The following is a 15,630-nucleotide window of genomic DNA, read 5'->3' on the forward strand; positions in this document are numbered from 1 at the left end:
TTAATCTCCCAGCTTTATCCAAATAATCCAACGCTCCCTTCTTTTAGATGTCCTTGGCTGCTTTGTAAAGTCAAGATACATGATTAGGCTGTGTCATGACACTTAGATTACAGTTTTTGTTTCAGAGCATGATACTTAGATGTCTACTTCAGAGTGGATATTGAGTTTTAATACATTTGTAAAGTTTAGCATCACTGCAATGCTGTGGTTTCTTCTTGGTATCTAAATGTATTCATCTGCACCCTACTCACATCAGGTAGGAACCTGGTAATTAAAAAAAATATTGTATTTTTAAACACAGAGTCTGAGCTAAAGGAAGTGGCTTTTCCGTTATAATAATGTGAATCAAAAAATCATAAACTATAGTCAAGTTGTAGAAGTAGGATGAGAGGACTGTGTAGGAAGAAAGTTTACAAGATAGTAAACAGCAGAAAAAATTTTTCATAAATATTTGCATCACAGTTTTTGTGATTCGTTGCCTATCAGTAGAAGAGCTGGCTGCTTGTGCGACATAAAAATGGGAACCCTAATCTATTTAGACTACAGAATTGTTCAGTAGCATAGTGGAGTTTTAAGGCTTATTGTTTCGCTAGAAGAAAAAAAAAATAAAAATTCCCTTACCCTCACTGGCAACAGCTGGAACCAGCACATAAGTTTGCTTCAAATGAATAAATAATTAAGCCTTTGAAATATGCAGGGTGTAATACTACCAGATTTCTAATGTTCTTGATTGTTTAAAGGGTGTTTTTGCAATCTGTATGTCTAGTTAAAGGTAAATATGTCATTTGTGGGGTTTTTTCTTAATGAAGAAAAATATTGAGGTTTTTTTTAATTGAGCCAAAGAGGAAACATTTACAAAATGGTAAAAAAAAAAAAAAAAGTATTGAGTACTAATACCAGCTTGAATGACAGCATTTGCATTATTTAATTTACTCAGTGGTATTTACACAGTTCGTAAAAACGTTTTATCTACATAACATACTGAATCAGGTTTCGATCTAAGAAAAAGGACTGAGTCTGTTTCTTATCCTAAGCTTTCCTATGGTGTCATTAAAAGAAATATATTAACAGAAACCAAATTAGGTGAAGAGCCATATTTCAGGAATCCCGTGATGCACGGAAGAACTGCCATCTGCTGATACACTAGCAGACCTACATTTTAAGCATTATTCTGAATTTTTATGAGCCTGGAGATTTTCTTCACCTTCTCCAAACCATGGACATGGGCAATGAAACTGGTGAAAGGCCTAGAGCACAAGTCTTCTGAGGACCATCTGTGGGAACTGGGGTTGTTCAGTTTGGGGAAAAGGAGGCTGAGGGGGGACCTTATTGCTCTCTACAACTACCTGAGAGGAGGTTGTAGCAAGGTGGGGGTCAGTCTCTTCTCCCAAGTAACACGGGATAGGATGAGAGGATTGGAGGAAATGGCCTCAAGTTGCACCAAGGGAGGTTTAGATTGGGTATTTTAGGAAAAATGGAAAAACCTGAAAGAATCTGCTCAGGAATCCATGTCCAAGTAACATGGCTATTGGAATTATTTATTTATTTATTTATTTATTTTGCCCAGTACCAAGGGATTGGTGCACGTATAGTGCAAAGCTGAGATTTCCAAGACTACCTGAAGAATTTGGATTTTGAATGCAAATTCACCTGTCTAAATCCCTTAATCTGCCATTATAATCCTCTCCTAAAGCAACCCTGAAAGTACAGACATTGAGTTCCTTACTTCCATGAACACTTGTTAGTATTGGTGAACTTAATTTCAGCTGGTTATTAGAGCAAACAAGAGACAATTTTACTGGATTATGCATAATCACCTGCTTAATTAAATGTAACATTGATACAGACTCAACATGACACTTCTAATGCCTGTTTTCTGTTTGTAAGATAATTATGATTAGCTTCATTTCTTGTGGTTGCATGTAATTACTACTTGTCAGGATTTATAATAGGAGTGAACAAGAACCATAGATTTTGAAATGTACGTATTTATGCTCTTTCTGCAGACTGTTAGTAGTTGAGACTGTTATGATTTAGCAAATATGTTCGTAACATTCTTGGATTAATAAATCCAAAGGGACAAAACTATACTGTAATGGCAGAGAGAAGACCCCTTTTCCTTCTCTACCTAACAGAAGCTCAGGAATAGTGATTAGATAATTAATGCTATGAGGTTAAATGCCAGTCACTGCTTCCAGAGGGTTGATTTCTGTGAGTCTCTTGCATATGCATATGAATCCTATTCAGATTAGTGGGAGCTCTCCAAAGTCTGCAAAGTGATGATACATCTAACTGGTTTCAGTATTTAGAAAGATAAGATGTCTTATGCTCAATGCAGAGTCAGGGATTTAGAAGAGTTGTGTTAGCATTCAGTTGATACCAATAGGCTCTGGATTCAACAAAAGTAACTGTGAATTAATTCTCCATCTGTAAAATGAAAATAAAATTTCTCTTGTCTCTCTCACCCATCTGATACCTTGGGAAAGGATCCTTTACTTATATCAAGTCAACCGAGTGGTCTTGATTGTCTTTAAGACTGGTTTAAAGGAACAGAATAAATACATATTTGACTGTGTTTTTAAAGCCTGCAAGATACATTCACATCATACTGCAAGCTTTTGCACAGTCAGGAAAGTCAGAAAAAAAATACTGAAAGAAACTAGTAGAAGAGGAAAGTTTACTTTGCCCCATGATCATCCCCCTCAGGAGCTGGGTCTTGAAGAAAAGTATGTAATCTTGGAAAACTTGAAGTAAATTCACAAGAATCAGCAGCACTGGCAATTCATTTTTACATGTGTACTTTGAACATAGAATTTGTTACAGCAATATTATTTTTTTTTATTATTTAATATTGTTAACCAGCTCTGGGGACTTCCCCTGCTATGGATATGACACTGTGCAAGCAGTTCGGTGCTCTAAGACTTTCCCAGTGAGCTACTTAAAAGAATGTAAAAGGGAAATAATAGTAGTGTGAGATCTTTTTTCTCAGATTTGCTCTTGGTATAGGAGTTAATTTTGAGGTGATATGTCATGGAGAAGAGGCCTCAGATTTTGGGGATGGGGACATGAGGGAGGAAACTCAAACTTGCCTAAAAATTTTTTTTTCCAGTTCTAAAAAAATGTCCTCAGACTACTGCTTCTGGCAGGACAGAAGGCATCAGCAATTTATAGCCCTCTTTAGAGGGCTACTTGGCACGTGGAAAAAGGCTTCAGAAAGGAGTGAATAGGAAAAACTGAACTTAGGCTACAACTCTTCCCCTTTCCTGCTGTCCTTAAATGCTCAGAGTAGGTAAGCTGTGACTGTACTCATGTAGCAAAGGTATCCACTGCGATGGCAGCAGGGGGACGAGAGGCACTGCAGCTCTGAGATGTGCAAGTGGCCTCCTGCCCTGTGCCCTGGCTGTGAGAGGGCAAGAGCCCAGGCACACAGGTCAGGCTGAAGGACGGAGCCTGGGGCTTTTCCCTTCCCACTCCCCAGGGAAGGCAGGCCAGGCCAGTGACCTCGGCTGTACCCAGAGCATCTTGTCTGACCTGAGATCCCTCCAGAGCCCAGGAGAGGACTCCTCAGAGGACTCCTTCTTGCTATTAAATATTGCAAAGTATGTGCAATTTTGCCAGAGATGAATTACGTCTTACTACTCTGAAAGGCCTACCTGTCTCTGAGGAAGTTCACAAGCGTTTCTGTTTGTAAAGCACCTAAAACAGTAGTGTCCTTATATTTGCACACTATGGCTTAAGAATACAATGGGTTTATACTGGCACGACAGCAAAATCAGTTACATGCAGAAATGTTATCTCCAGTACCAGAAATCTGCTATTCTTGTGTGTGGGTTGCAGCTATGTCACATAAAGTGAGCATCAAAAACAGTCATCACCCAGTCTCTTTTGCACTGTCATCTCCAACAAATAAAAATAACTCCTCTCATCATGACTTGGAGGTTAGACATACCACATTCAGTTCTGGAGAGCAAACGCAATCAATTAAAGTAGGCAAGGAAATACTGCAAAGGAATTTTTTGCAGTACCAGAACACTGCCTTTTAGACCAAACTCTCCATGTTTTCTTCATTCTAGGGGAGTACAGTGAAGACATTCTTTTCCAGGAATGAAATTAATATTTTTATTGCCTTTTATATTCTTATTTTCATCTCTAAATCTTGGAATTATAATATTTCACTTCACAGGACTCTGTATTTTTCCCTGTGGAGAATAAGCAAAACCTGTGTACCCCCACAGCAGCTTCATGTCATGCATAGGATTTTGAGGATAATATTCTTTCTCATTCAAACAATATATCCTGCCTCCATGCCAAAGATGACAAAAGGGACAGAATAACCCCTTTTGTCAAAGGAGGGGGCTTTCTGTGGGGGCTTCTGATGCTGAGCCCAGAAACCAGGGATTACCACAACACCACGGATGCAGGAACACAGGCAGTAACCTAGCTGGATGCAGGCTCATTACACTGGACGTCATCTTTTTAACTTTCATTTGGAAGGAGGATTTCATGGTGTCTTGTGTGTTTTACTGTATTTTTTCACAGCATCCAGCACAACAGGAATCTGATACCTGCTGGGAGGCACTGCACATTACATTTACAAACATGTTATGAAGGCTACACGTCTTCTTGCCCACAAAAATTGAGTCTTATGCCTGCCTCTCAGTGCTGGAGATGATGACAGTATTTTCTACCTCAGTTACTAGTTACACTTGGTAAATGAGGTAAACATATTCAAATTCTGTTGAAGCAGAATTTGCTTTAACTTCTTCCTGCTCTTACTAGAAATTCACATAAATTTTACTTTCAATACAGCTACAGATAGTTTCAGATTAAAAGAGACACCTAGATATGTTAATTTGCTTGTCTTTGCTTGTTTCAATTTGGCTTTTAAAATGGAATACCTAGAGAAATGGCTTTTGATATACCTGGAAGAGAGAGACTGGGGAGGGGAGATGCTGGTACCTTTAGGTCACTAAGCATTTGTAAAGGGATAATGCGAAGGATTACAGAAGCCAGACAGAAGACTACTACTTCACCTAATACTAATTTTCAAAGCTAAGAAGTGCCTTTAGGTGACAGGGTGGGGAGGAGAGAGTGAAATACAATAAATGGTTTAAAAAATTAAAGCTTGATTCAAAGTTCAGAGAAAAGGAGAGAATGAATTCCTGAGACAGTGGCGGTGCTTCAGCTCCTCACGAATGTAAGCCATTCTGGTCAGCAGGAGAAGCCAGCTATGCTACCAGAAGAGTGAACGTTGCCACAGGTGTATCTCTAAATCCCAGCCAGTGTGAAAATGTTCTCTTTCCCAACAGTGGAAATTGTCCCAAATGACATTTTAACCCAGCTGCACATTTGCCTTATTGCATCAAAGATAATTCACAGCTTATTGCAAATCATGAATGTACTGGAATAATACAAGACCACAGGGAGCTGTAGGTGTTTCATTAGTCTAATAGTTAATCAGCACAAGCCATGATGGAAATATAGGTGTATAATGGCATCTCATATAGGCATTCCTGTAGCATTAAAATACTCCTGTCCATGATGTATTGGCCCACCAGAAAATGCTTCAGGTTCTTTCTGAAATCAGACCTGTGACTCCTCACAAAATACCTGAGCCGTGCAGTAACAGATCTATAAATATGTATCAGTATAGATTAATGTTATCATTATAACATTTCTGTCTCTGTTTAAACAATTTTGGATTTTAAAAAGTGCCTAAAATACAAGCTTTCCTTTTTTATTATATACAGCTCCTGTGCTACAAGAGAACAAACTGAGGCAGCCTGATACAGAGCATGTCTTCACTGCACTTGGTATCGTGAAAAAGATGTAGACTTCTAACTTACCTGATGATGTCTAATTGTTCTCAGATGCAATCCTCATTTCCCATTCCTTTCTGCTTCTAATACTTCCTCTCAGGGGACATGCTGTCTCTCCATCTTTCCCTGCCTGCCCTCTCCAGCATGACTTTGGACCTGCTGGACAAATTTAAATATATCTGAAAGAGGGAAACAAATAAAAGGCTTAGAAGATTATTTATCTCTTGCTTGTCTAACAGGAGCTGGTGGCTGGGCAGCAGTGTTTCAGAGCAGGGAGCACAGGCAGAGAGCAGCCTCCACCCCTGCTGTACACCAGTAACCAGCTGTCAGCTCAGCACCCACAGTCTGGCTGGGCAAGAGGCAAGCGCATGGCAGTGCAACAGCCCCAAGTTTCTTGCCCAGCTGAAACTCTATAGAGAAGATAGGGAAAGGATATGGGGCATATGGAAAAGGTTTTGAGGTCCTTTATTAGTGGAAAGTCAGGCCTTATTAGCCCTGCTGTTCACAGAACCACTTGTTTTGCCTATACACGTTCTCTTGTGAACCTTCTTTTGAGTTGGTTTATCTCACTCTTGCTTCTTGTTTTTCATACCGTTCCTCACACAGCTTGTGACTGCTCTGTTCCCAGCATTGGCTGAGTTTGATGGGTGCACTGCTTGATTTTACATGTAACCAGCCTGCCTAAGTATAAAGAAGCAAACATATACCTCTACAGCCACTTGGCAGGAAAGGGAAGACAAATAGAGGTTTCACAGCTAAGCTATATGCTGGGACTGGCAATCAGAAATAAAACAAAACCCTAAGACTCACTTTCTTTCTGAGAGAAACTGGCCAAAATTAGCGTTTGTTTGGTTTTAGTTTGTTGTAGTTTTTTGTTTGTTTGTTTTATTTTGCTTTTCTGAACTGCATACCCCAAATTTGTTTTCTTTGCAAATTACAGAAAAAAAAAAAGAGAAAAAATTTTTTTTGAAATTTTTATGAGGTAGAATTTGGGAAAGACTGCGTTACAAACTAATTTTGGAATATTTCCATCTGTTATGACACAAGGAAATCAATATATATATAATAAACAGAGCCTTAAAGGCCTGCCATCTAACACCTGATGTGTGACACCTGAACTGCTTCAGTGTACATGAACAGCAGCATGCAGAAGCAGCATCATTTCAGGCAAGAAGGATGGAACCTGCCACCTTTGCTGCTGAACCCCTCAGGAAAACCCTTTCATGTCTTTAAGGGACGTCCCACAATGCTTGAACCTAACTTTAAACAACCCTCATGCTCTCCCTCTGGTTTGAGTGTGGGGCAGTTACTGCCTCAAACGGGGCCAGCAGCTTTCCCTCTTGACCCTTGGGACTTTACCCTTCCATTGGCCAAGCAGAGGTGGTCCAGGTAGTATGTAAACCAACTGTGGACAGTCCTTTGTAGCATATAAACATACGAGAGCAATGCTGCTGAGTTGCTTCAATACTGCCTCACCTCAGGAGCTTGCAGACAAATCGAATTATCTCTTTGTTAGAAGAGGTGAGGAGGCCAAAGAAGCCTCAAATTGGTGCTGTGCACTAGGTGACTTTACTATCAAAAATATGTAAGAACGAAGACTCGATCCATTTTCTGATTCGCAGAGTGAAGAAGACAGAGAAATTAATCTACATGCATTTTGCTTTCTTTTCCAGGTGTCTCCATCATCCACCCTTCTTGATGTGAAACTCAAATTTCACAAAGCATGTAAGTACTATGGCTAGCAGGATGGAGTCATGGTTAGAGGCCTCTCAACTTGAAGAAATTTTCAAATTTATTTTTCATGAAAGCTGAGACTGCTTGACAGCTCTAGTGCTAAATAAAAGCAGTGTTTACACTGAAGTTCTACTGCAGCTATCAAAAATGTGAGAGGCTGGAAGGAGAAGGCTGCATAATTTATCACTGCCAGCCCATGAGGGGAATACTTTTCTATTCTTTTTTTAACATTACACAGTATCAATTCAAGACCACAACTGCAATTGCCCTCCCAGTGTTGTGTTAGATAAGCTTTGATAACATGAGGCTGCTTGAAGAAGGCCATAGGCAGCCCATGCAGACCAAACGATCACTACAGTGGGGAACTCAAGCATGGAGATTAAATTACTGAGTTGGCATTTTGCAGCCAATTTGACACTTCCCAACTGACTCAGCCACCTGCAGGTTCCTTATTGATCAGGGCAACATTCTTGCCCTTTCTTCTAATACTACTTTTTTGTTTGTTTGTTTTTCATATCCATGAGAAATAGAGGGGGAGAGGGTAACTTTTGTACAAAAGGCTTCAGATGTGGACCTTGTACATGAGAAGAGATGCATGCAATCATGCTTGAAAACTTCTCTCTCCTCTCCTCTCTTCTCTTCCTGCCAGATGAAAGCAGCTCTGTTGGATGCTTCCTTTCTGCCTCCTCCTAGACACCTGCCTCCTGCCCTTACTAGAGTGAGGTGATTGGGAAGGTGGGAGAAAGAGCAGTGAAAGTAGCTGAGCACCAAAATGGCATTTACCTTTATCCACTGAATTTGTGGTCAGGGTTTTGAGGAGTGGGGCCAAATATATCTGAAACCTACAGAACATATTTGTGTCCCCTTTGAGTTCTGAAATGCTCAAGTACTGCTGTAGTGTGTTTGTAGAAATCCTAATTGCCATCCTAGACTGAGAAATGTTTTCTTCCACTCTTGCCTGTGGGAAGTAAGGTGCTACTTGTGATAAGGACTGGATGACACCCACATTTGAGATGTGCAGGTCTGTGCAAGGCCGGTTTACTTGAACTGAATTTCTTAAAACTGCAAAGGTATTGAGCAGAAAAAGGTGCAATAAGAATTGAGGGTTGGAAGTGAAGGCTAGGGACACACTCAAATTAGGAATGAGGTATTCGGTTCCAAAAGGCAGTTTACTGTTGGAGTAAGTGTCTTAGATGATGGGCTTTCATTATTTTCACAAAAAGGAGTATTCAAATAAAGGCTATATTTCTTCTGCAAAAAAAAGTTTAGCCAGACACTAATATTCTGAGTTCAGAGACAGGTAAGTAGAAGAAATATGTTTCTCCTCTGCCCTCAGAACTTTATAAAACACTAAAGCTAAAGGCTCCTCTGGTTGCATGAAGTCTCAGCTGATGAAGCAAAAGGCTGTTGACCTGACTGCTCTGACACTACTTGTTTTGACTCCCTCTAAGGGCTTGTAAATGGCAAAAGACCTCAACTTCAAAATCCCTACAGCTGAATAGAAAAGACTGAGTGTTTTAATATTTTAGTAAGAGTATGTCCTCCCATCAGTTTGTGAAATGCAGAGCATTTCTGCTTAGACTTTATTAAATCAACTGAAACTTGGTCTATATTGATGCAGCTTCAGTCATGAAGATCACTGGAACAGGGGTTTATGCCAGTTTAGCTGGAATTAAGTTTTTAATGGATTTGGGCTAAAATGGTGCAATTCTGTGTATATATTACGGTGCCTCTTTTCATACTTAGAGGTATCTTACTCCTCAAATACTGCTAGTGATGTAAGTGGAGCTGAGTACAAAGGAAGACAGCAAGCAACACAACAAAGGATGATACAAAATGTGAGCTGAAACTCTTGACAGTACTGTTTCCCAGCACAGGGAAGGGCTGGCCTCTGCCTTCAATGCTTTTTCAGTTCTCCGGTTTTTTTATTAATTCCTCCTATTCTCAGGAGTACACCGTATCAGTGGCCTGTGTTCTTTCTTCCCATTCCAGCTCATTGCTTTGATCTCTCTTTTCCAGTTCAGCCTGGATGTTGTCTCATGAGGTTCCCCCCTCCTGCTTTCCCACTCACAAAGAACAAGCCTTCCCCTTTTACTCTTCATATAGCTTGGAGGATGACAGCTAATAGAATACAGTTCTTTTTAGGCAAGAGCTGAGAAGGGGATGAAGCTGATCTGTGGATGCCTTTGGTTTCCATGCTATTTTTTGAGCGCTCATGCATTCCTTTCTGTCATTTTCATGTGTGCCAGATTCACATGTTCCCCTGTAATCTCTTGCTAAAACACACTCCCATGCACAACCCCATAAAGTCTATGTCTTCGTGCATTCTCCTTTGATCACCCACGCAATTAGGTTTTCTCCTGAGCTGGTATCTTGTCAGCCCTTTAGTGAGAGGAACCCCTGTGCAGCAATCTCACAAGTATTGTCTCTGTCACTGATCGGTTTTCACTGCCTGATTCAAGATGAGGAAAAAAGACTGAATTGTGAATTGCAGCACAGGAGGCTGTTAAATTAAAATAAAAGGTAAGGGATGCAAGTGACGCACAACATGTTTCTGTTCGGTAGTTTCTAAGTCAGTGAAACACTAGCTTCGACCCATGGTTATATGAAAGGCAGAATATGGATTTAGAATTCCAAGAACAAATATTGAAATACAACTCAGACCTCACTTCAGAAAAAAGGCCTATGCTGAAACTACTCAGGGAAACATGAACCCCGTGCTTTCTGTGGCACTGAGTTTAGAGGGGCAATCCAGTTCCATCACTGGAGATTTGGGTTGTATGAACTCCTAGGGGAGAATACCCACTGAAGACACACTCACATTTCTATGGGAATTCCAAGGCTTTCTCCAGACTGAAGACGGCTGTTGTGAATCAGCCCCTTGTCTCTGCAGGCACTGTCCCTGGCAGCAGTTTCCCTGTTACAGCCTTCCAGCCATCAACTCTACAGGGGCTTTTTGTAACAGATGTTAGATCCAGGCTGTCATCCTTAATAGCAAACATCACACCTGCCCACCATGAATCTGTCTAATCCTTTTTAAACCTACTTACAGTTTTGACCTCAGCAAAGTCCTTTGGGAAGGAGTTTCACAATAAGTATATTGCAGACAAATGTCTACACTTCTACTGCTTGATATTTTCTGCCAAAACCTGAGTGGCAGCTCAGTGCCTGGGTGTTACTGGCCATCACTGTATTACCTATGGTATGGCCAAAGAAGCCTCAAATTGGTGCTGTGCACTAGGTGACTTTACTAACAAAAAGTGTGTAAGAAGGAAGACTCTTGATCGATTTTCTGATTTGCTTATAATGAGTTAGGTACCTGGCATTTTCTTTATCTATAAAGATTACATTTTCAGTGGAGAAAGAAATACCTTTTAGGCTAAACTTTGCAAGCACTTGTCCTTGGCAATAACTCTTCACCTTTAATTTATTTTTATCTTTGCAAAATACATTGGACTGATAAGGGCGGAAACCTTACACAGAGAGCATGTAAAAACTGTAATAATAATGCTAATTCAAATATATAAATATATAAATTCAAAATAAAATACATCTAGTACAGGTAATATAGTGGAGTCAGTGATCATTACATATTTTCAATGTTGCTGGATGAAAGTTGCTGAAAAAGCTCTTGAAAGAAAAGGAAGGGAGAAGGGAGAGGGGAAAATACTGTGACAAACTCTTGGGTGCGATCTCCTGCGCAAGGACATAACACACTGGAGCTTTAAAGTCAAAAGAGAGATCTTAGGGAGGTCAGAAATTGACCTGTAGGCAGAAGGAAAAGTCAGGGAGGGAAGGGAAGATGGAAGGAAGCCTGGCAATGGGTGGAAGGAAAAAAGGAAGTTGGAGAATTGAAAACACCATGTGCAGAGAGAGTACCTCTGCCTGCAGTGGGGAATGAGGTGCTCAAGGAATAAGTAACATCACAAGCTGCCAGCTGTCCCAATAAAATACTAATTCCTAATCCTTCAGCTCCAAAATTGCAGGCCCCTCTATCTAAGCTAATAGATGTCACACAGGACATTTAAAATAAGCACTGTCAATGGAAGTAGAGCTTTAAGATAGAAATTGTCAGTAGATGGCACTCAAGAATAAACAGCATAATTTCTGAACACTGCGATACTTGAGAAGGCAGCTGTGCCATCTTACAACTGCTCCTTACAGGTATTTCTATAGCAATCCTATGAGTTATGGTCCCTGGAAAACCACTGAGGTATTTGCTGTTGATTTCCTCTAGAGAGAGCACAAGGCAAAAGACAGTGCAATTCCTTCCTCACGATGGGCAACAATATCTCTTTTAGTCTCCTCCTGTAGGGCAGTGTGTTAGGATGTGTTCATCTGCCCAGCCTTGCTTACTGCTCTCCTCTGCATGTTCCTCAGAAGCCACAGAAGAACAGGCAGCCCTATAGATGTCATTACCCTCCAGGCCACCTGATCAGAGTTTACCTCATCTGACTCCCTGTGCTTAAACAAGATCAGAGGCTCCTGTGCAGGCCCTTCCAACATGCCATTTCACCAAGTCTGCCAAACACTCCCACTGACTTCCATGTGCCTGGTGAAGAGCAAGGAAAAGAATCTATAATTGCTTAAAAATGACAAATCAAGCCTTATTAGAGGAGCTCAAGGCACAGGATGTTCTAAAACTAATCATTTAGCAGAGCAAGTTCTCTTTCTTTTCTGCTTTCCAAGTAGTCTGCTAGTGGGTTTCATTCTCTGAATCTGCAACTTCCCTGTTTTTTGTGACATCTGAGAGCCGGTAGCATGATTCCAAGAGCAAGGGGTCATGGAATAACTCTATTTTGCCAGGCCTGTGCTAAGTCACAAGAGCTGGATGCAGAGCTGTTGTGTGACCGCACCACATAATTCCTTTCTGCTGTCCGTGATGTTATACTGCAAAGCTCAGAGGTGAGGAAGGATGCTGTGGGGATTAGTCATTAAGAGCAGAACCTGGGAGAATGGTGACTGCTAAGTCAGTGCCTCGCCTACCTGCTCTGTATAATCAAGATAACTGGTAACAGAGCCTTGCTGAGAACCTGCAGTTCCTTCTATTTCTCTACACTATTACAGCTGGATTCTCAAGTTGAAGAAAGTTAATGAATTCTGTCAGTTTTGATGCCTGGAGAGACTCATACACCCGTTGAATACACCTGATGGGGACACGGGGATGCTGAATTATGCTATTTATGGCTTTCCCAATCTGAGTTCGTAATTTTGGCCTGTCAATCAACCAGGAGCCCTTCATATGTCTCACAAACTGAAGAGACCCAAATAAGTAATATCTAGGGCATACAGCCTTCCAGAGGAATCTTTCCTCTGCCCTTCATTAGCAAACAGGGCTTTGGAAAAGCCAAAATTTTGGAAAGAGATCTGATCCTGCTGTGAGTCACCTTGAGCTGGATGCACTCCTGAGTCTGAAAGGCAGCTACAAAGTCTATGGCTTTTAAAATCTCAAACTTCTTCCCACCTCACTTTTATCCTGAGTAGTTCATGCTGGCCCAAAGTGACAGTTGAACCCCATGTAGAAATGGGCTTCAAAGGGTCAGGGAAGATCCTGCTGGCTGACTGCAGAGCTCAGAGGCCCAGCATTATGTCTTCAGTAGAGATTCACAGAGCACGTTTGGTTGGCAGTCACATCCAACTATTGTTTTCAATTAATTTTCCCCTCTCTGTATTTGTAACAACACAACTAGAAAATAAGAATGAAGGCAAATCATTGGGGAGGGACAGTTACTGCAACAGTTACTGCAAATGGGCACTAACAAGTACAGTCATTTCATCTGGGTAAACTGCTCATTCATCTCTCTTGACTTTGTAAATGAAAGCGACTAGATTAGGAGGAAACACAACGATTTTTTTTCATCTTATATATTTTTACAGTTTATTTTTCTTTTGTCTCAGTTGTACAGCAGATAGCAATAGGAACCTGGTTTATGATGAATTTCAGGATCCCTCAAATGAGACGATTCTAAGTAAGCTCTTTTTATTTCTCCATGCTTGTCAACACAACTCTGCTTATTAGAAACTCCTCGATTTTCTTGTTACTGCCACAGTGAGGCTTGTATATACTTAAATACTTTACTTTTTGTTTTGCAAAGCTAAGCACAAACCAAGCTACAGCTCCTGCCATAAAACTCAAACTATTCACTACCATCTTCCTCTCCATTCGCAATCAGAGATCTAATCTGTGAGTAAATTGCTTCCTGCATCTGCAGTGCGTGCATGTCAGAACACAGACCTAAATTCTTGCCTTGGCAGGCTGCTTTAGCCACAAGGCCAGCCTTTCTGTGAGGCTTCATTTCTGATCTGTGCAGGGAGACCTATCAAGAAGGTGACCTCCTCACAGCTTATTTGTGGCATATCTGGGCAAATCTCTCTAAAAAAATTACAAGAGTCTGTCTGCTGGTACAGATTTGTATAGCTCGAATTTATGACTTAGCTGTCAAAATAATTGGAGCAGACCTGCAAAAGCTGGGAATACTTTCACTGCTTTTGTAACAGACAGTCAGGGAATGAGAACGGTGTCACTGGCCTAAGAGAGCTGAAAGAAGACACCAAACTGAGTTTAACTCAAGATCTAAATCTTCAAAATTACTAAAAATTTACCTTATACTTAGACTCCAAAATATCTTCCCTCTTCCCTTCCCTCCCCCATTTCCCTACCCCTCACTCTGCATTGGATTTACAGAAAACCAATTCAGACCAGTTTTCAAAAGGGACAGCCAAGGCATGGAGTGCTAGAGCTGAAAACACTGTGGTGTAGCCACTGGGCAGCCCTCCTGAAGGTGCCGTGCACTTCGCAGACACTATTTTGCATCTTGAACTGTGATCATAATAACCCTTCCATTTGAGCCATGACTCTTGTGCCTCTTGTTGGCACTGCTAAAGCCCAGAACTTGCATTTGGACATTTCTATCTGGAGTGCTCATGTCTGACTCCTTTCAAGTCAATTGGATGTAATGATAGGAGCAAGCATCAGACGAGGCACCTGCAGTTCACTTTTTCTGAGCGCTTGAAATTCATTATGAATTATGGAGAAGAGGTATTAAACCAGTCTGAAAAACATCTGGTCAGATATCCCCGCAGTTCTGCTTTGTGAAATGTAGTGATTCAGGAAACTGTGGCTGAGGTGTGGCTCACCCAGATGGTTTAGAAGCAGTGCACTTAGTGACACAGCACCTTCAACAAAACTTGCAGGGTCCGATTTTTAAAGAAAGAATTATGGTCTTCTAAAGGTAACAATAAAAGCCAGAGGGCCAGCTGGGATTTTTTAAGCCCCCTAATTCACACTGAAATCAATGTAATTATGTTAAGACTTAGGTCTTTAAGACTTGATTCAAAATGAATGGAAGTCACACTACTTCCTCCCTTTTGAGCTTCATTTTCTCATCTATAAAAAAGAATAATTAACCTGCCTTTCAGCCACCTTGGGGTCTTTTGTCTGTTTTGGCTGTGATCCTGTAAGAAACATTTGTGACAAAGAATGACTTAAATATATGCCTAATGACCTATTGAACCAGAGGGAGTAAGGTGTCTCAGACAAAAGCCAGGCTGCCTGTTAAATGCTCAAAGAAATAAGATGACCTTCAGAAAAAAAATAGCAAAGTGAAGATCAACTTAAAACTTTAATATATATTCACATTATTTCTCTTTTATTTGGCAGCTGCTGCATCTGATGTTATTGCACTTCATTAGCAGGATTACAGATATCATTTGAAATTAGTAACATAATAAAAGAAAAGGCAGCAAATCTATTGAGATGTAGCTTGAAGCAGAACTGGCCTCTCTGCTCTCTGGGATATTGTTCCCAGCTGAGATTTACAGGGCTCTAACAATGCATCACAAATGACATCCTATGTAAACAACCAGAGAATAAATGTGATATGCTATTTAAATGCCTCATTAAGAAAAGGAAATTTCATACCTAGAATCTTTGCTTTTCCTGCCTTTGCAGTAGATTTAAATGACAGGTCTAGATGAGAAACAACAAAATTTGTTTACTAGAATTGCCTATTATTAGTTACAATGTGTCTTGTTTTAGTGCCTATGGCTGAAATCAGAAAAGGACAGTGCAAGGCCC

At 40.6% G+C, this 15,630-nt stretch overlaps 1 protein-coding gene across 6 annotated transcripts in view; it reads left to right on the plus strand.

Moving 5' to 3' along the window:
* TECRL (trans-2,3-enoyl-CoA reductase like) overlaps positions 1-15,630 on the plus strand; it is a 48,688-nt gene that overhangs the window by 515 nt on the left and 32,543 nt on the right. For all 6 annotated transcript variants that reach the window (XM_071742555.1, XM_071742554.1, XM_071742553.1 and 3 more), the window contains exon 2: positions 7,493-7,544. In XM_071742555.1, the coding sequence (XP_071598656.1) occupies positions 7,493-7,544 (52 nt within the window). The remainder of the gene's footprint in view (positions 1-7,492; positions 7,545-15,630) is intronic.

This window comes from Heliangelus exortis, chromosome 4, assembly GCF_036169615.1.
Source record: "Heliangelus exortis chromosome 4, bHelExo1.hap1, whole genome shotgun sequence".
Classification (NCBI taxonomy): Eukaryota; Metazoa; Chordata; class Aves; order Apodiformes; family Trochilidae; genus Heliangelus; species Heliangelus exortis.